At 45.9% G+C, this 19,854-nt stretch overlaps 1 protein-coding gene across 3 annotated transcripts in view; it reads right to left on the bottom strand.

The window, feature by feature from the left end:
• The window catches only part of LOC141578440 (uncharacterized), a 147,687-nt gene that overhangs the window by 42,471 nt on the left and 85,362 nt on the right, over positions 1-19,854 (bottom strand). For 2 of the 3 annotated variants that reach the window (XM_074368897.1, XM_074368896.1), the window contains one exon: positions 18,991-19,785. In XM_074368897.1, the coding sequence (XP_074224998.1) occupies positions 19,408-19,785 (378 nt within the window). In that variant the 3' untranslated portion in view covers positions 18,991-19,407. Of the gene's footprint in view, positions 1-12,771; positions 12,940-14,323; positions 14,898-18,990; positions 19,786-19,854 lie in introns of those variants that run through there. The other variant, XM_074368893.1, reaches the window with a different exon arrangement.

Genomic DNA, 19,854 nt, shown 5'->3' with positions numbered 1-19,854 from the left:
AGAAGTGAAACTATAAACCAGACTGAAATATCAGAGTTCAACCATGAGTACATTTTCTCCTCCACAGCCCAATCACAGGCAGGCAGTCACATGGCAACCATGGACAGAAGCAGAGAAGGAAGGGTTTGTAGATTAACTCAATGGACTAAATTTCTGTTATACGAACAGATCTACTGCCTAGAAAATAATTAACGCTAATCACAGTGCACACTTTGTGGACAGTGGCCGAGACATGACAGTGAGCACCTGTGTAACTCTCCTTTCCCTGTCCTTTCTGGGCTAACAGATGCAAAGTGGTACAAAGATTCAGGGATGCAGATACCTCTAAACACCCAAAGCCCATCTCTGGGAGGCTCAAAACCAGACAGCCAGGGTTTAAATACCAGCTCTGCCACTTACTAGCTCTGTGACCTTGGCCAACTTACTTACCCTCTCCGTGCCGAAATTTCCACACTGTAAAACTGGGATAACAATCAAACCTTCCTTACTCGCTTGTTGAGAAGATTGAAAGACTCATTTCTGTAAAATGCTCAGAAAAGAATGTAGCACATTTTTGGTGTTCAACAAATGTCAACTTAATATAAAAGTGATTTACGAGTCTCCCTTCTAATAATATTATGTGTTTCCTGGCTAGTGTAAGTCCCAAAGAAAATCCTTATTTCTCCTTTTATAAACTCTTGGGGAGCACCCTCCCATTCCATCACACCACCTGTTTAAACTAGGGAGGGGATGCCTCCTCCCCACTCCTCTGGGCCATGGAGAGTACTTCTCCCTTCATACCCCTAGCCGCTCGATCACTGCTAGCCCTCGTCACACTAACAGGGTGAGGTGTGAGTCCGGGGAGACAAGCAGGGAATGTGAAACCCTACCTTTCCCTCCAGTGTTGGTTACCATTGGGAAGCACCTGGGATTCTCAGCTCCATGTCAGAACAGCCCTGTGCATGAAGGGGCAGGTCCTCTCAAGGGAAGGCTCGCTGTGGCCCAGAGCTACCTGGGACAGGGTGAGTCTCTAATTCTGGGACACAGTATCATGACACACATTTTCCCACAGCCCTGAAGTTCATGGAGAACGTGGCTTCATCAGTAACAACGAAGACATTTATGGCCTGCCTAATCTTTTGTGTCATCTCTCAGTTGGCTGCTGGAGACAACATGCATATAAGTATTGGATCCCCTTAGGCCCCAACATATATGAAGTAACAAAAAATTCTGTGGCTTAACGTTGGTTCAGGGTGACTGTGTAACAGTTCTGACTCTGCTGATGCTTAATTATGTGTATAGGAACTATCGAACCTCCTCAAATATCTTTCATCATAAAACCAGCTTTTCTTGTTTTCCTGTTTCTTAGTAATTGCCAAAGACTATAAAATGATGGCTTCACACCAAACAACAGCTAAAGATTATGAGCCCTCTTGACATACCCACTGTGGTAAACACTTTACATAATTTCTAATTCTCATAATTCTACAAAGCAGATACCAATGTCCCAATCTCACAGACGAGGGAAAAACTCAGAACGAACTGACTCAGGCTCACATGGCTCAGTGGCAGCGCGTGCACGCAAACCCAAGTCAAAGAACTACACCCCTTCCTATATGTACCAAATCCCCTACCACCAATTAACACACAGCAGTGGGGTCAATACTCAGGGAACTTAGTACACTTTTCAGCTTTAAGGTGCTCCAGAGGCCGCTACTAGCTGTTTTATAAATTCCCGGCTCACTGGTTTCTAACACTGGAAGAAAAGTCCGATTTTGCCATTGTTTACACAGCAAGTCTGAGATGTTCACAGCGAGATGACAGAATAAAACTAAAATATAAGCAGAAAAATTTTTCCAGGTAGAAAGACATAATGGACATTGTGCTATTCTGAAGCATCAAGCAAAGAAATCAAAACAAAATAACTTTGTTTAAGCCTTCTGTAACAAACAGGAATATTAAGACGGTAAGAAGGTGAAACAAGCGCCACCTATGGCTAAAAAGACCTTCCAGGTTGCCAGGAAGCATGCAACACAAAAATTGCCTGTAGGATCAGAAACGAGAATCAGATAACTTAAAGCTTCTGTAGCACATAATGCACTTTGCTTCGGGGGAAGCGAGGGTAACTCAGTATTTCATCTGACATTGCTAATACTCCTGAATATAAACAAAAGACACAGGCTCATGGAAACTCATCTTAGAAGAGGAAAGAATCCAGTCCAGCCACTTCATTTTACAGGAGGGGAGACTGAGACATGGGATCTGTCCTCCTTGCAATCGGCAGCAAATCTCTCCTAGGCCTCATGTCTTGCACTGTAGCAAAAACGAACAGATCTGTAGTAGGCCTATATTCATAAAAGTCGCGCCTGTATTTTTCCGAAAGTAGGTTATCTAAGTATCTTGCAACATACTTCTCAAAATCCAGGAAATCATACGTTTGTTGAAATACAAAAACATTTATTTACATAATAAAACAGCATGAGCTTTATTGTCTCTATTAAAAAAGTTACATGTCAAATCAGTGTTTTGATCTTTTAAACCTGTTAAGAGTGCAGGAAAAAAGATCAAAATTTTCTTTAATCACAAAAGAGAGAAGCTTATTCCCTGAAAATGATCAATGTGGATGTCAGAATCCAACGAATTTAAATGTCTGAGTGGATGGTTACACGGCAACATGACATCTGAGTTCTAACAATACACATTCTGTGTAAATAATCTTCAAGGTCGTCTGCTTAAGGCAATTTAACTAGTCCCTGTCTCACTAGAATGATACAGATTTCATTAAAACTTCATAGTGCACTAAAAAATAAATGGATCCTTGTTACTTTAAGCCATATTCATATATATCATATATATACATATTAAATATGCATCAGTAATAAGCCACCCTCTTTAGTATTCAGAGTTGATCCTTCTAAAATATCTGTCATTGTGACAGCACATTTTTACTAAGCACCTCTTGGGTTCTTTGTATACAAGGCTACTAACTCTCACAGTCAGACAAGTTAAACGATATTACTCAAATTTCACAAATGAGGAAATGTACTTAAGCCATGAAAACAACTTATATATACATCATCAGGAAAGTAAAGAATAAAGATTTTCTTAAAATATTCACTGACAATCTTTTCTTCCATATTAAGACTACATAAAACCAATTCAGTCTTTGTAAGTATTTCTGTCAATAAGGGCCACTAGAGAAAAACAAGTAACATCATCAGCAGTGGTTGGACTTTCAAAGCCCCCTTCTCATTTGCACTATAATTATTTTTAATGTTTTGTTTTTAGTGCTTACAGAGCACTAAAATACATAAAAATTAACTTTTTATGCCACTACCTGAGAATTAAACAACTGTGAAAATGTACAATTTTAATTTATGCCACTCTGTCTCACATTCTCACTGGTGTCTCCCCTTTGAAGGCCTCATCAGGCTGAGATCACTAAAATCGGCCGTTTATGGGGTCACAGGAGTTCGAGTAACCACTCAACGGGAGGCTGATTAGAGGAGCAATTAAGAATGCATCCTGTGCAGCCTGAATTCCAGCACCGAGCTAGCCACCGCCAGCTGCGTGTGATTTGGGACAAGCTGCTCCATCTCTCAATCCCTCAGCTGCAAAAAGGAGACACTGATACCTACCGTCAAACACCTGCTATGAAGTAAAACATGAGGAAAGTATTTTAGCCTTAGGTAGGTGTAAACTCAGAGCGAGTTTTGTCATGATGATGATGAGGATGTCTGATAATAAATTGAGCTAGACCAAAAAGGAGAAATCACATTAAAGGAGAAACGTTTTAAGCCAATGAACATTTCCTTTTGGATGGATTGCAGAATATTCTATTCATTTTATTTGATAAACCATGTTTTGTCCATTAATAATAGATTTACAGGTTCATGGACAAGTCTCCAGAAAAAGAATTAGAGGCCTCTAACCTCTGAATACTAAGATAGTAAATTTAAAAAAAAATCAGGGAGGAGATTATACTTCTTTTGGGAGTGTATGTGCTTAGCATGCATGAGGCCCTCAGTTCAGTCCCCACTAACTCAATTTAAAAACTTTTTTTAAAAAATGGAGAATTAAAGCAAAAAATGGAGGAATACAGAAATTTTTTAGAGACTCATCTCAGATTTAAGATGGGGAAAAATCCATCCATTTCTCAGAGGAAATCTTGAGAACTATGTAAACTGAATCTGAGATGTCTAGTCTTCTAACATTATTCATGAATTCATATTACCAAGTCTTAAAACTACCTGATAACCCACAGTTGTGATACTGATCACAACAGCTGCCAACACGGATCTAGCTCTGGCTAGGAAAGCTCTGTTCTGACATCTCTGCCCCTGAGGCCTCACCAGGCTGAGAGCACTAAATTCAGTCATTCATGAGCATCTCCTGTATGTCCTCCCTTTGTGCTCCTCACTCTCCCCTCACCAGCCCCTCTGAGGGAAACACTGTTATCATCATCCCCAACCGCAGATAAGGCCACTGAGGCACAGAGACTAAACCCTTTCCAGGTCATATTGGCATTAAAGGACGTCTGTATTTCTGCTGTTTTGCTTTTGACAAAGGAATCTGAGATATCAATTCAAGTGAGACTGTTAAATAATAAACTCTGTCAGGTCTTCACCTCAAAGAGCAGATACTATAAATTCCTGATGTAGGATGAGGCTGCCGCCACAAACTGACTCAGCTTGAAATTAATATCCAAGATGAAGCAGCGGATACACGTAAATATTCACGATTGTCAACTCCGCACACGGGTCTGGGCCCTTCACTGCCTGAACTGTGGTGAATACTCCACCTGTATCAGGGAGGGAAGCGCGGCTTTTCCAGGTCTCCCCAAGGCTTCATGGGCTATTTCCCCCCACAGACTGTCCTCAACAATTAAAAAGCTCTCAAGATTTTTACACCATGCAAAACTGAAATACATTTCTGCAGATGGAGCACTTTCTCAGGCTTAAACTTATTTTGCCTACACTCAGCAGGAGGGGGAAAAGAAACAAGACTCTGCAAAGTCTCTGATTCTCACCACTCGCACTAGTAGAAAGGCCACTGCACAAGATGTCTCTTCAGAGTGCAGGGTGAGAAGAAAATAAAGCCGCCCCCAACCACAGGCACTCCCAGAGACAGAGCTCAGCAGTCTTCTGCACACTCACGGTTGTGCAGCCCTCATCACCATCTATTTCCAGAACACTTCATCACCCCAAAAGAATCCCCCTGTCACTAGCAGTCACTCCCTAACCCCCTCCACCTAGCCCTTTGCAAACATCACCTGCTCTCAGCCTCTGCATGTGCCTATTCTGGGCATTTCAGATCACTGAAGTCAACAATATGTGGCCGTGTGTGTCTGCTTCCTTTCACTTAACATGCTGTTGTCAAGGCTCGTCCCTGTTGAACTGGTATCAGCATCTCTTTTTTTTTGAAAACATTAAAGTTTATTAGAGGGTTGTAATTACTATCAAAAAGAGTAGAGTGGAGCATAAGTGATTGTGTTTCAAAGGGAAAAGTGTGGGTTGAGCATTCAGAGTTGACTCCCCAGAAGAGGTGGCCTTTTTCATTTTCCTCTTTTTCTTTTTTATTCACTCTTACGTCTGAATAATATTTCACTAAATGGAGATTCTACATTCTGTTCATCCATTCAGCATCTATGTATGGACGAGGTCCAGAAGGATGAGAGTAAGAGGCGACTTGCAGTGATGGCATTTAAGCAAAGGGCAAGATGTGCTTTCAAAAAAAAAAACGAACATACAGAGTCGCAAGGAAATTCAGTGCGTTTCTGAGCAAAGTGCATGCTTGCTTCGGCAGGACAACCGTGCAGTGCTGGGGCGGATATTGGCAGGAATCACGGCGTGGGAGTCACCTGAGAAGACTCCCCACTGCACGCAGCTCAGCCAATTCTCCTCCCTCATCCTGTATTGTTAGAGCCATGTTTCTAGGTTTCTCTTATTTCAAGTAATAGCACTTTAAGTACATATCTGATCATCTGCATCAGACTACTTTACCTCCAAGTCACAGAAAATTATTCACTAACCGGAGCAGCTCCAGGACATAACGGTGATGGATTAGGGAGTCCTGCAGCATCCCAGCCTGCATGCACAAACCCCACATGTACCCTGGTGATGTCCGGAAAATTAAACACATGGAAATATCTCACTGCTGCTACACGACATCTGCCCTCAAATTCCCCCAAACTCATGCTGGCAAAGCACTAGTCAGCCCTCTCACTGCAAAGAAAAAAAAATGCTAAGAAGGCAAATTTAGGCTCTTCCATTGAAAACCAGCAACCATCAATGCCAGTATCTGAGTTGGAATGCTCCTGAATTCTAAAACCACTGCGCCGTTACTTTTCAAATGTGGAAGTCATATATGTATTCCCCGTAGATGATATTACAGTAGGATTTTTCTTTTCAAAATTTCCAGTTGCAACATTAGCACAAGAAAGTTTATGTTTCAGCTTTAAAAAAATCAATTATATTCCACTTACTTAATTTTGAACCTATTATTATTTTATAAATGGAGCTATGTTGCATAATATAAACAAACTGTTTGAATTCTGCAAACAAGACCTTTATGACCTCACTATTTCAGAGCAAACTTTAATGGTGTTTTGAGAGGTGGGGCCTGGGGTGCTCACTAACAGCTCACTAAGGATGTGCTATTAAGTAATGCAAAGGCTCTAACTCCACATTAGCTCAGAAACCAAAGAAACTACACCAAAGCCTTACTTTATCATTTTTAAATTTTGCTATTCTTTGGAATATTAAATTTCTTTAAAGATATGATTTTTTTTGAGAAAGACAACAGCTGTATTAAATTTCCTCTCACCAAGAAAGCAATCTTTATCAAGAATAAATACCCCATGGAAATCGAAATGACGGGAGGTTTCTAGCTAAGTGAACATGCAGATCTGAACAGAAATCTAAATCCTATCAGATCTCACTCGAACCAGCTCAACAAAGTCCTGGGCTACCCTGGAACTTAGCTCTTCTGTTCCAAAAGTTGGCTGAGCTAAGATCATCACACAAGGCAGGGAAGGAGAGAAGAGGAAAGTTCACCTGGCAGCCTCCATTTCTTTTCTTCCAGCCAAAAGTCTCCTCTCGGGCGACCCCGATAACAAGCCCTCCCCATAAGGAAATCCGGCATCCGCACTGCCCCTGCCGTCCCCAAGCAGCCCTGACGCCCCTCTCCCAGCCTGTGAATGGTCTTCTAGTGCCCCCCCCAGTTGGTGGCACCCTCCCCCACTTCCCCGCTACACACAAACACACACACACACACAGAGCAATGGCAGCCTTCCCAAATCACAAAGTTGATTACATCACCCCACTTCAAACCCTTCAGAGGCTCCCTGGTGGAATTCTAGCCCCGCCCCCGACACTGCTCACACAGCCTCACCCCAGTTCCCAGGTCCCCAGTGACCTCAGGGACCCCCTGTCCTGCTCCTACTTCCCACTTGCCTCCAGGCTCATTTTGATTGTTTCCCAAGGAAGACTTCCCTCCCTCCAACCTCCGCAACTTGTTCCTCTATTCCTAGAACATTCTAGGCTAAGTCAACTTCTGACACTGCTAAGCTCACAAGAAGCAAATACATTTTGCTTAATAATGTGGGTCCACCCACTCTCCCCTAGACACAAAGAAGTGCACGTGTTATGAATAAATGAATCACGGGGTGGGTCTCAAAGGGACAGACAGACCTGCTCTCGCCAGTCCCGACACTTCTGTCTGTAGAATATCAGAAGCAAAACCAGAAGTACCTTTCCTGAGGGTCACTTCCTGCTGACACCCTTCACTGCCTCCAGTGTCTGTTCAAATAAAACCCAACGTCTTCCAAAGCCCTTCACCCCAGGCTCTCTCCAGGGTCCTCCCAAGCAGGGGAACACTCCACCCTGGACCACACAGGACACTCTCCCCATTTCCCCACCCCACAAGCCTCCAGGCCTCTGCCCGGGCTGCACCTGCTACCTGAGCCACACGCTTGACTCCTTCTCCTGGCTGACACTTACTCTGTCCCCAAGATTGAATGTAGAGCCCATTTCTTCCAGGAAGTCCTCTCTGATAATGTCCTTTAGGTCTTGGCAGGGCTCCATCTATAGCAACAGTACATGGTGACCAACTGGGTGTTTGCCCACACCTTTGAAACCACGAACTCTTGGGGGCCACTTGAGAAGGAGTGAGAGATTACAAGAGGGGTGGGGGAAGCAAAAAGCAAAAATCACAGCCCAAGTCCCAAATTCAAGGATTCTTTCTCAGAAAAAAGTATAAACTATTTCACACCTGTGCAATTTGGCTAATAATTTTGTGGCTTGTGGACAGCAAGAGCTTGGTGTTCTAGTCCAAAACACAGATTACATGCAAAGAAATGTATATATTCATATCCAAAGGAAACCAGAGCTGTTCAACAACAGTTTGCAGTTAGAATAGAAAGGAACTTTGATAAAGGCAATCACTCTCTCCCTCTTCTTTCTTTTCTGGCATCATATAATTTTAGAAGTATTTGCGTGACTAAGAGATGGCTATAGCCCGTGATTCTGCACTGGAGTGTTTGGGGCTGAAGAAGCCCAGATTACATTCACTGCGTAAATGCAATCACACCAACACACTGATAGGTGCCGTGGTGGTGGAGCTGATGTTCCAAAGCAGGCAACCTTACTCTGTAAGAGAACTCTAAATAGAAAGTAAAAATTGCAATGTTCTGTACTCAATTTCATTCGATATATGGGTCATTAACTGATAGAATATCTTCACTAATGTAACCCAAAAATAAATTGTCAACGTCGATTTTCTTCATCTGACCGTTTTATGCTAACTTTGGTTATCAAAACCTCATTCCATATGGAAAGCTCAGGCCTATGCTGCAGCAGTTACATCCCGTGGAAGAAAGCCGATCAAGGGAGAACTGGAGAGTTTCCCTTCAGAAGTTCCTAAGTCTGGTTTTGCACCTGTACATCATTTGCAACCACGTCATCGGCAAGGAGTAAGAACTTACCTCTGTGGGGCGAAAAGCACTGCGGTGCTTCTGAACCATCAAAGAACACTGAGCTTTGTGAAACTGTCCTGAGACACTTAAATCGTATTTTTTGTGAAAGGCTCCAAAACTGACCCAATTCACCAATCCAGGTTCAAGAGAGAGGTACCGGAATTAGTAGATAGAACATGCCCTTGAAGTCTGACAAGGCCCTTCTTGAATCCTGCTACAGCATTTACTAGCCGCTAAACGGACCAATTCCTTAACCCCTCTGAGAAGGCTTCCCAATCCGCAAAAGGGAGCTGCCATCGCCCACCTGGGAGGCATGGATGAGAATGCAACACTCATGTAGGGCTGCCGACTGGTACTTGACACGGGGACTGACTAGCTTCCCTCTGCTGCCCTTCGCCCCCTTTAAACTTGCACTGTTCCCCCTGGTAAGGATCAAACCCCTGGAAAAGACTGCCCGAATCTTCTGTGTATCCCTGAATACATGAATTACCCTTAGGAGGCCAGAAAAACAACTGCCTCCTCCCCAGTCACTATCAATGTTCTTAAGAGTCTGGGTATTTTTAACTCAAATTTTCAGGGAGACTATTCCAGAACTTTGCATACACCATTCTCCAGGTTGGATCCCCTCCCAGTGCCCATCTCTTCTCACCTCAGATCCAGTCTGATTGCTTTCTGTTCATTGGAAAGCGAGTCCAGTAGGGTGGCGACTCCCAAGGACGCCCTCCCTCCCTCACAGGTGAGTGTGACTACTTTCTCCCCACTCCAACTCCAGCTTCTTCGAAGTCTACCCTCCCGGACGCTGCAGAATCTGCATCTTCCCAAGACACACACGTGGCCACGACCCTCCTTTCAGATTTCTTCCAGGCTGGCCCTGCCCAACCCCCGGCCCCTTAAGGATAAACGGCATTAGTCTGAAAATCGCAAACGCCGCAGACTGACACACGAAAGCTACATGGTCTGGGCTTTCCTCCAACCCAGGCACAGCCCTGCCCCCCCTCATCCTCAGTCTGCAGCTCTCAAGATGATCTAATTCACAAGCGTGGCTGTGAACACCAGCTAAGAATGACGACTCCCAACGTGTATCTCTAGTCTGGCTCCTTCACCTGAGCCCCAGGGCCATAGACCCGAGTGCCTCTTTGAAGTCCTAACTTGGATGACAAATGGCATCTTAAAAATGCCTCATGTCCGCCATTTACTCTGGAATTCGATTCCTGGCAGGTACCTCCCAGACACCCCATTTTAGTAACAGCCCCAGCACCCACCTATGTGTTTGAGGTCACATTCAATTTCCACTGTTCCCTCCCCCAAGCCCTGCCCTGGAATCAGTCCTGTTATATCCGTCACTAAGCCCATCTCAAGTCTGGTTCTGCAGGGACCACGGCCGGAACCCCACAAGCTCACAGCATGGTGCACTGGGTCACAGTCCTCCAAAGGGTGCTCCCTGGAGGGGGAGGCATCTCCTGCCACTGGTCACCTCAGAAGGCACTGTATTCTCACAAAGGAGGCCCAGGAGAAGGGACTCAAGGTTCTCCCGTGGTCTGAGATTTGAAGGGCCCGAGGTGTGGGGGAGCTACTAATTAGCAGACACAGTTGTCAGTAAGCAGACGAGGATGGAGGAACCCAGGCCAGGCTGTTCTCACTCCGACCCCTGGGCTCTCGGGAGCCACGGGAAAGGCCTGTGTACAGTGCATAGCCCGGCCATCACAGATCCCAGCCTGCATTTGCCAACCTGGACAGACTAGACTCCTTCTACTTGCGACATTTACTTCTGATCTGTTCCCCACCCACAATGAGATGGACTCCTTCAGATATTCTCTCCTGTCTGAAGCGAGACAAATTCAGTGAAAACTGAAGTGTCCACATTTGGACCAGATCATGAAAGGAGAAACAAGGCCTCATGGTCAGCATGATGGTGGTGGCCAAACACTTTCACCGGGTGAGATGAACCATAGTGGTGGTGAGAATCCAAGGTCCTACGTCGGCCAAAGCATGTTCCTTCACAGTTGACTGGGGTGTTGGAGACTCACTACCGCAAACTAACGACAAGGCCGACAGTGGTGGACGTCAGCTGCAACAGACACGGAGTCAGCTATTTACTGCCAACATGGGTTAAAAGTAAAGGCCGGTGCAGGGAGGCCTGCACGGCTGCTGAGGCAAACCACAGACCCGGCTCTGAATACCCACTGGCTGGAGCAGGGTGGAAGCTACGGTCCCCTATAGCAGTCCCTATGTCCACCAGATCCAGGTGAGCCAGCTACTTAGGAGAAGGACATGTTGTCCTGATACTCAGATAAACCAGCCTCGTAAAGGGAACAAAAGAGTGGCATGGATTTTAGACCAACTTCTGCCTCTTTGTGAAGGCAAAGTAAAGTAAATGGCACGAGAAGTAAAATGCAAAAAAAAAAAAAAAAATTAAATAACAAAACGGTGACTGCTTCCTCCAACAGCTGCTCACCCCCGAGCCTGCCACTTCCTCACCAGTGACCGCCGGCCAGGCAGCGCTGTCACGCGCGTCACACAGCGACAGCCAGTAACCGAGTGCCAAGCACGTTTGTGTGAAAGAAGGAATGTAGCAAGATGCTGCAGAATTTGACTTTACAAGTTTAAATACTCCATGAAAAACATCCCTCAGCAGCCGCCTAAATGAATTCGCATCTCACTTCTTCAAAACAATCAAACAAATTTAATAAGGGCGCATTTGTCACCAAATATAAGGAGGACCAAACTGGTTCCTTAAAGCAAGGATTTTAAGAGGTATCAAACACCAGTGGGTGATGTGCTAAAAAAAATTAGAAAATAAAAAGATGACAAGGATAATACATGGATTAAGGCAGCTGTTAAGTTTTTGCTTTTTAAAGCGATGGAGACAGCACGGAGGGCGATCTAGCTATTTCCAATGCAGGGTGTGCACAGCCACATTTTCAGACGCAACAACATGCTCACAGGGCAGTACAAGAGAAAAAGGAATAAAGAAAAAGGAAAAGAGAAACAAGAGAAAATTAGAAACACACAAGAACAAAAATGACTTTGACAGCACGTACAAGAATTTACGTGAGTGTGTGAGGCCAGGGACGTAGGGATGGTGAGACCCACCCTCACCTCCTGCTCCAGGGAGAGCAGGGGCCTGAGGGGAGCGGCGCTGCCGGGGGACCCCAACGTGTTCAGCGCCCCTAACCAAAACTCCACATACATTGGTCTAGGCAAGTCTTAAGCTACAAATTGTGGTCACATTTCAGGCTGGACAGTTTTACGCACTTCCACCAAGAGTAGCAGGAGAGAATTAGGCTCTGTTCCTGCACCAAAGCATTGTTTAAAAAATTAATGTCTGCGGAATAGTAAAAGCAACATTGGAGTAAAAGTGACTGGAGGAGAACGTGCTTGATCCTAGCTCACTGGCCGCTTTATCTCACTGACGTTAAGATGCTGGCTGAGACCTTACGTTACCAAAACAGACAGACGCACCAGGAGGGAGGTTTAATGCGCTGCTATATTTTGATGCCGGGAGCCATGCCTGGTACACGAGGTTCTGGGTAAACAATGGTGACTGTGTCAACCACTATGGGCTAAGCACATATCCAGCTACTCCTCTAAATCCCAAGGGCAGACTTCAAAAGGCAAAAACAAGCAGGAATTCTCTGGTGGGTCCGCAGACCCAGAGCCAAGCAGTTGCTGAGCAAAAATATCACCAGTGCCTCCTGTGACAAAAGAGGAGGCACTGGCCTGGGGGCTGGGGCAGGGCTCCAGGCTTCCACTGCTCACCCACCAGTCTGTCCAGGGGGAGAAGTTGGTCCCTGCTTACGTTGCACCGATGCACCTACCTTGACTGATGCCTGGGGGATCAGCAGGTGGTGACATGTGAGGTGAACGGAGCCAGCCTCGGTGTAGCACGGTGGGTAGCTGTGCCCTCAGCAGTCCCCAGGCTCCTAAACCTGACACCTCATCTCCAAGGAGCAGATGGGGAGCGCGGGCATGTGGATCACAGGGCCCTGTGAGGACAAGAACAGATCATGGCCACGACATGCCTTGCCCCTTCCTTAAGCATGTCCGGGAGGAACAGGAAATACATCCAGAGCCCGGTAGGCACCTCACGCAGGTGGGACTCGGGTCCTCTTGCCTATCACTCACAGGGCTGATCTGGATATTCTTTTTATCAATTCTCTGGCATCTTCTCCTCCAACTTACCAACAACCAGAAAGTAGAATCTGATCTTAGTTAATTTCAAGAATCACAGAGCACCGCCTCCACAGCGGGCCCGGCAGCACGTGCCAGGTCGTCCGACCATCACCTGTGGGACCGCCATGAGCCCTCTCCAGAAAAAAAGACCGAGGCCGTAGGCCGGGGGTACACAGATTCCCTCACTCTCCCCAGCAAAGGGGGACCACCTCCCGGCAAAGGCATCTCACCCTCTTCTGCCCGAGGGACAGCACAATAGATACACGGGGAAACGGAGCAGAAGTTGGGGGGTTAGGCAGCTCAGAAGAGCTCGTCTGTAATTCGGAGGCAAAGTGGGGCCGTTGACTTAATCACAGGGACAAAGTGAGGATGAACATTTCTCTGCTCTTTCCCATACTCCGTGATACGCCTTTCCCTGCATAAGGAGTTCATTCGGAGGTCCCTGGCGGTGTTTCTGATGTCCTAACATGGCATGCTGCCTGTCGGGCAGGAAGAGAGGGCCTGAGCCGAACAGGTGCTGAGCCTGGGAGGCAGGAGGCTCTGGCTCCAAGCCAGCTCAACCAGTGCCTCTTTCTGCCTCTCGGGATTCAGCATCTCATCTATAAGCAAAGGGATGAGACTGTCCCAGGAAAGGCTGCCCAACAGAAATGAAATGAGAGCCATGTAAAGAAAGTTTCCCAGTTGCCACATTTAAAAATGTAAACAAAGAAACAAACCAACAAACAAAAAACAAGTACTAGAAACTGATATTAAGAACATATCTTACATAATCTACTGTATGTAAAATACTATCATTTTGACATGTAATCAATAGAGGAAGTAACAAGATAGTATATAAGCTTTTAGTAGACAAGCCTCAGCGTCTCATGTGCATTTGAACTACAGCATATCTCAGCTCAGACCAGCCTCCTCCCCAGTGCTCCTAGCATCAGTGGCTGTGGCTACTCTATTGAACAGCAACTCCAGGGGTCCCACCAAGGTCCTGGCTGAAAAGCAGGAGTAAGTGCTCTAACACTATCACTAAAAGGATCTCTCTGAAACGAAGGCGGATTCACTTTTAAATGTCTGTAAACCGGCAGGCTGCACCTCCCTCCCCCCTTGGATACAAAAGAGTCCTATTCCGTGCTGATCCCTTTCTGGATGGAGAGAAGAAACCCGGCACACAGCCAGGGTGGACTGGCCTCCAGGTAAACTTACCTGCTGTCTGTGTCCAGTCCCATGAAGTCCTCCTTCTCAAACGGCATGCAGAGGAGTGGGATCTTGTCCCCAGACTTGTCAGGGGCACCATCCAGCCACTTGGACTTGAGCAAGATGAAGAGTGACTCAGTGAAGTCCTCGATCCTCTTCTCCACCACCCTGCAGTCCTCGTAGATTGAAGGCCACGTCGGTGCGCGGCTGCTTGGCTTACTTCCCCATGCAGCACAAAGACAAAGAGCTGAGAGTCATTAAGCGTGATGCCATACAGCTCCTCTGCACGTGGAGCTTCTCGAAGGCCTTGGCCGAGAGGAAGTCGGTAATGGTGACAAGGCCCACAACCATGCGGTGGGTCTGGAAGACGCCCCATCCATTCTTGGGCGCATAGTGGTGCCTGTAGTGCGTACAGAGTGTGCCCTGGGAGCTGCACGGGCTGATCTAGCTCACCAAGGAGATTCGCTTATAGATGCAAAAGAAATTCTCCTCTGAGATGATCCCCACTGGTTTGACCACCACGGGAAGAGTCTCATAGTCCTCAGCACACTGCACGTAGTCAGGGATTCTCATGTTGCAGGCCCTGCCGAGAGGGGAGAGGAGATCGAGGTAAATATTGTGCTGTGTGCTGTGGGCGCCTCTGGGTTGCGGTGACCTGGTGTGTACCAGCCAGAAGGCAGGGGAAGCCCAAGCAAATCCAGTGGTACAGTTTGTCCTTCAGAGCCTGCACATGGCTACCTTAGCTCGGATCACTTTACCCAGGTTTTGGTCTAGGCTTCCTGCCCCTGCAGAGAAGGGTCATTTCTTGTTTTCTGTTTCAAAGCACCTAGCAAGGCCCTGATGCAAAGTCACTGCTCAAAAATGCGGAATAAAGAAATGAAAAAAGGAACTGCTTTCCGCAACCCCCTTCAGCAGAATATAAAGAAAAGGACAACAGTAGGAACAAAAGATCTGGATTTCAATTCCAATTTAATTGAACCCCTAAGCTGCAGAATAATGGATAAGAAAACTTGCCTTGGGGAGGAGGGTACATTTCAGTGGTAGAGCACATGCTTATCATGTACGAGGTCCCAGTACCACATTTTAATAAATGAAACAAATAAATAAACCTAATTACCCTCCTCAAAAAATACTTTTTAATTCAAAATTCAAAAAACACCTTGCAATTGACACAACATTGTAAACTTGACTATACTTCAATTAAAAAAAAAAAAAAATCCTTGCCTTACAAGAATATATCTGGATTACGGAAGTTTGCAAATGTAAAATGCCTAGGGTACCACCTGCATAAAAAGGGGTGACTACAAATGTACTATCCCTCCTTTATGAGCTATATTTCCTTCGGGGTGGTAATAACCTCTCAGAGCTAATTTTCTCAGATTTAAAAAAAAGTAAATAATACCTGATTCTCAGTACTGCTGAAGAATCAGATAACCCTATGAAAGCATCTGACCCACAGATTTTACTCAATAAATGTTTGTTGAATGAATGAATAAACAAGCAAAATGAATGCTGCTCCCTGCCACAGACCATCATAATGGTACTGCTTGGAAATCCCAAGCCCACGTTCCACCCGTCTCTACACTAACCATGTGGGTGACCAGGGCAGGCGTGTGTGCTTCTCTAAGCCCCAGTTTAATCGTGAATAGAAATGATGGCAATAACACAAACCTCAAATTGTTAGTGAATCAGTAATGAATCGTACCCCAACTTTGCAAGATGGAACCATTAAGGAAAACTGGGAAAAGTGTCCATAGGCCCTCTCCATATTATCTCTTACAACTACATGGGAATCTACATTATATCTCAAAATAAAATTTCTACTTTTTTAAAGAAGCTATTGAGGTTAAATGTGCTCACTGTCTCAAAAAAAGAACACACAGAAAAAATAGGACAATGCCCAGCACATGAGATACACTCAGTTAACATTCCCACTGAACCCACAGGTCCCTCCAAATTCAGAGCAAGAGGATGGGTCCTCGTGGCAAGAGGCCACTGCACCTGAAGCTAACAAAGCTAATGGTGCTCACTTCCAAGAGTCCCTGTCACCACCCTTGTTCTAATTTTCTATTTGTAATTTTTTCCTTTTTATTACATAGAAACTCCCAATTGCATAGCCTTCACCTGACTAGACATCAAGATGGCAGCCCTTCAAAACCTGACCACAGAGATCATGATGGCAGCCCTTCTTGGTGAAACAATAAAATGAAAAGCCATTTCCACAAGACCTCTGTGTAAATCTACTAGGGAACTTCATCCTGGACTGAGGAAGAGGACTGGGGAGGAGGGGGCAATCTGGGGCATAGAGAACTATGGGCCACCTGTCCCACGATGGACTTTAGACTCAACCATCACCCTCCAGGAAATTTAAAATACACAGCGACATAGTGCTATGGGCAAGATTTTTTTTTTTTTTAAATACCTGAATCCCTTGCAGGTCTTGTTTCTACTGAGACACAAAGAGATTATGTGTATATTGTTTCACAAAAGCCTTAAAATATTATCACCCCAACTTGACACATCAAGAAACTGAGGTAGAGAGGTTTGTCACATTGTGCAACATTAAAGAGAGGCCACGACAGACACCATATTTAAATCCAAGCCCCTGCTCCAGTGCTCACACTAGAAAGTGTGACATACTGCCCCTTTTCTGCCCTCTCCCTGTAATAAATCTCTGAAGAGTATTTTCTGTGCCACCTGGAATCACAATCACATCAATTTTCCACAAAGAGCTATGTGACTCCTTGCAGGAAGTAACAAAATCTAAAGTGTTGGGATGGGAGGAGAGATTTGCATTTTCTGTTTCTCAAAGGAAACATGGCTTTAAAAGAAACTGAAAAGCACTTATCTAGTCTAAGCCCTCATTGTGCAGATAAAGAAACCGAGGGTCAGAAGAGATGAGGAAAGGGCCTTATTAAAAAATATTGCCTCAGCACAGCACCAAGCCAGCCCTGGGCACTACTGGGGGAGGATCTGGGAGGCCCAGGAGAATGAGTGTTAGAAAACGGAAAGAAAAGAAGCATACAAGGCCCTGTCTCTACACCACCATACCATGAAATTCCACCAAATTACCCAGTATGGGGGCAGCCAATAATAAGGTGGGGTAAACAGGTTACAGAAACCTGGAATTCTCAACCATAGTGGAAATTCCAAAATTTACTATGTTTTTTTTCCCAGTTCAAGCATCAACTCAGTGGGCACTCTGTACCAGGGACTACACGAGGCCTGGAGTTCTCCCAAACACAGATCTCTATTACCACGTGTGCAAACCACATAAAGGCCACCAGAAGAAAAGCGCTCAAAGATAACATGGAAGTACTGAAATTGAAAACAGCCAAAGAGCATATATTACAAGGAAAAATGGTGCTGCTACAAATGGACTCATGGACATAGAAAGCAAACTGTGCTTAGCAGGCAGGAAAGGGGAGATTAACAGATACACGTTAATAAATATAAAATAAATGACAAGGGCCTACTATATAGCACAGGGAACTATATTCAATTTCTTGTAATGAGTTCTACTAAAAACAATATAATACATATGTATAAACATATGCATATGTTTATAACTGAATCTCTGCTGTACATCTGAAACTAACATTGTAAATTGACTACACTTAAATAAAAAATAAATTAAAAAAATTATTAAAAATAAAAGCAACGCCATTAAGAAAAAAAAAAGAATACTGTAATCCCCTTAGCTGTAGGTGCTGGAGAATCCTGGTTGCAAGCACCAAGTCCACTGGATCACTCCAGCACTGGCTGTCACTCTTTCTGACCATTAGAGAGTCACTTGGCTTCACGGAGGTTACTTTTCTCTTCTGTGAAAGACTACAGTAGCAACTAACAATGTATAGAATCTCATCATTCACAAGCCCAACAATTAGTGAGGACTTCCCATGGGCCAGGCTCTGGAGAGATGAAAAGATACAGTCCCAGATATATTCATGGGTAGAAGAAATTTATGCCATAAAGACATTAATTCTTCCTGTTTTGATACACAGATTCATTGCAATTCTGATTAGAATTCCTACCAGATATTTCATGGAATGTAACAAGTTATTTTATGGTCAGGAATAGGCATGAGACTTCTTTAGAAACACCACTGAGGAAGGGTGGGTATGTCACTCATTTTCACTGGTCTTTCTGATGTGATGAAAACGTTCTGGAATAATAATTGTTGAACCACTGTGAATATGCTAAAAGTTGCTGAATTGTACCATTTAAATGGATGGACTTCATGGTGTGTGAACAATATCACAATAAAGCTGTTATATGAAAAAATATTTCTTGACAATTATTTTTCCCTCTATACTACTAGTCTGCCCCACGATTTAAGAAAAACAAAAATCAAAAACAAACCAAACTGTGCCAGGAGCTCTTTAGGACTGCAATGTCCCTGGGTCTCCAACGCCTCTGGTGGTGCTGTTCCTGTTAACGCACCCTAGCTGGGCTGGGCTAGTTAGGGACTGTAACTATCTTTTTAAAATCGACGGTTACACGTTTCACACTGGGAGTGGGAAGGAAGGAGCATGTCACAGCCTCATGCCTTCAGCTCATTTTTAACTGAACCAAGCCCTGCTTTCAACACTGTAATCCCTGGCACTATAAAAACACGTGACATCAACAAGGACCGCCATCATAACTCCTGAAAGTGTTCAAGGTACTTACCTGGGGCAGAAACACTGAGGGAGGAGACAGAAGCTCGCTCAGCACTGAGGATCCACTTTCCCGACTCCACCAGAAGCTGGGCTTTACAGCCGGAGGCTCTCAGCCCAGGGAGCAGCGCCCACGCCGCAGAGCTTGTCCTCAGGGAGCAGGAAAGGAAGAGCAGGGCAGCCCCGGGGTCGCGGGGCAGGGAAAGCGGGGGGGGGGGGTTTGGTGGAAACGCGGGTTGCAGCCCCGCTCGGAGGCCAGCCCCAGCCCCAGCCGCCTGCCCCCGTTCGGGTCCGCAGACCCCGCCCGCCCAGGACACAGCCCGCCCAGGGGCGGGGACGGGCCGGCGGCCGAGGACAGGCAGCCCGGGAGGAGAGGACTCGCGGGCGGGAGAGGACTCGCGGGCGGGAGAGGGGAAGGGGATGCCAGCAACGGTCTTAGGGGGGCCCGGCTGGGTGAGAGGCTGTAGGTGCCCACCTGGCCATGGACAGGTGTGGCCGGGGCGCCGGGGTAGGTGTCGCTGGCAGAGGGGTCTGGCCAGAGCAATTCAGCTGAACACAGGCTGACTGGCGCCCTGGGGGGCTGTGACATGCCGACCGCCCTCCCGCAGCCGACTGACCCCTTCCCCGGGAGCCCCCCACCTTGCACTGCCACAGCCAGAGGCCCCGGCTCCGGGCAGGAGCTAAAGGCCTACCGGTCGACAGAGCTGAGAAGCCTTTGGGGCCGATCCCCGGCTCGGAGCTGGAGCTTCCAACCCGTGGTCCAGCTGGCACCGACTGCCCATGCGCAGGAGGGCCAGCGATCCACTCTGGGTTCTGCGAGAGAAGGTGGGGCAACGAAGGAGGAAGAAGATGGGAGGGGGAGGAGAGGAGGGGAAAAGTGGA

Source organism: Camelus bactrianus, chromosome 8 (assembly GCF_048773025.1).
Source record: "Camelus bactrianus isolate YW-2024 breed Bactrian camel chromosome 8, ASM4877302v1, whole genome shotgun sequence".
NCBI classification, from domain to species: domain Eukaryota; kingdom Metazoa; phylum Chordata; class Mammalia; order Artiodactyla; family Camelidae; genus Camelus; species Camelus bactrianus.
Note: the sequence above shows the minus strand (reverse complement) of the source record. Positions and strands in the feature narration are given on the sequence as shown.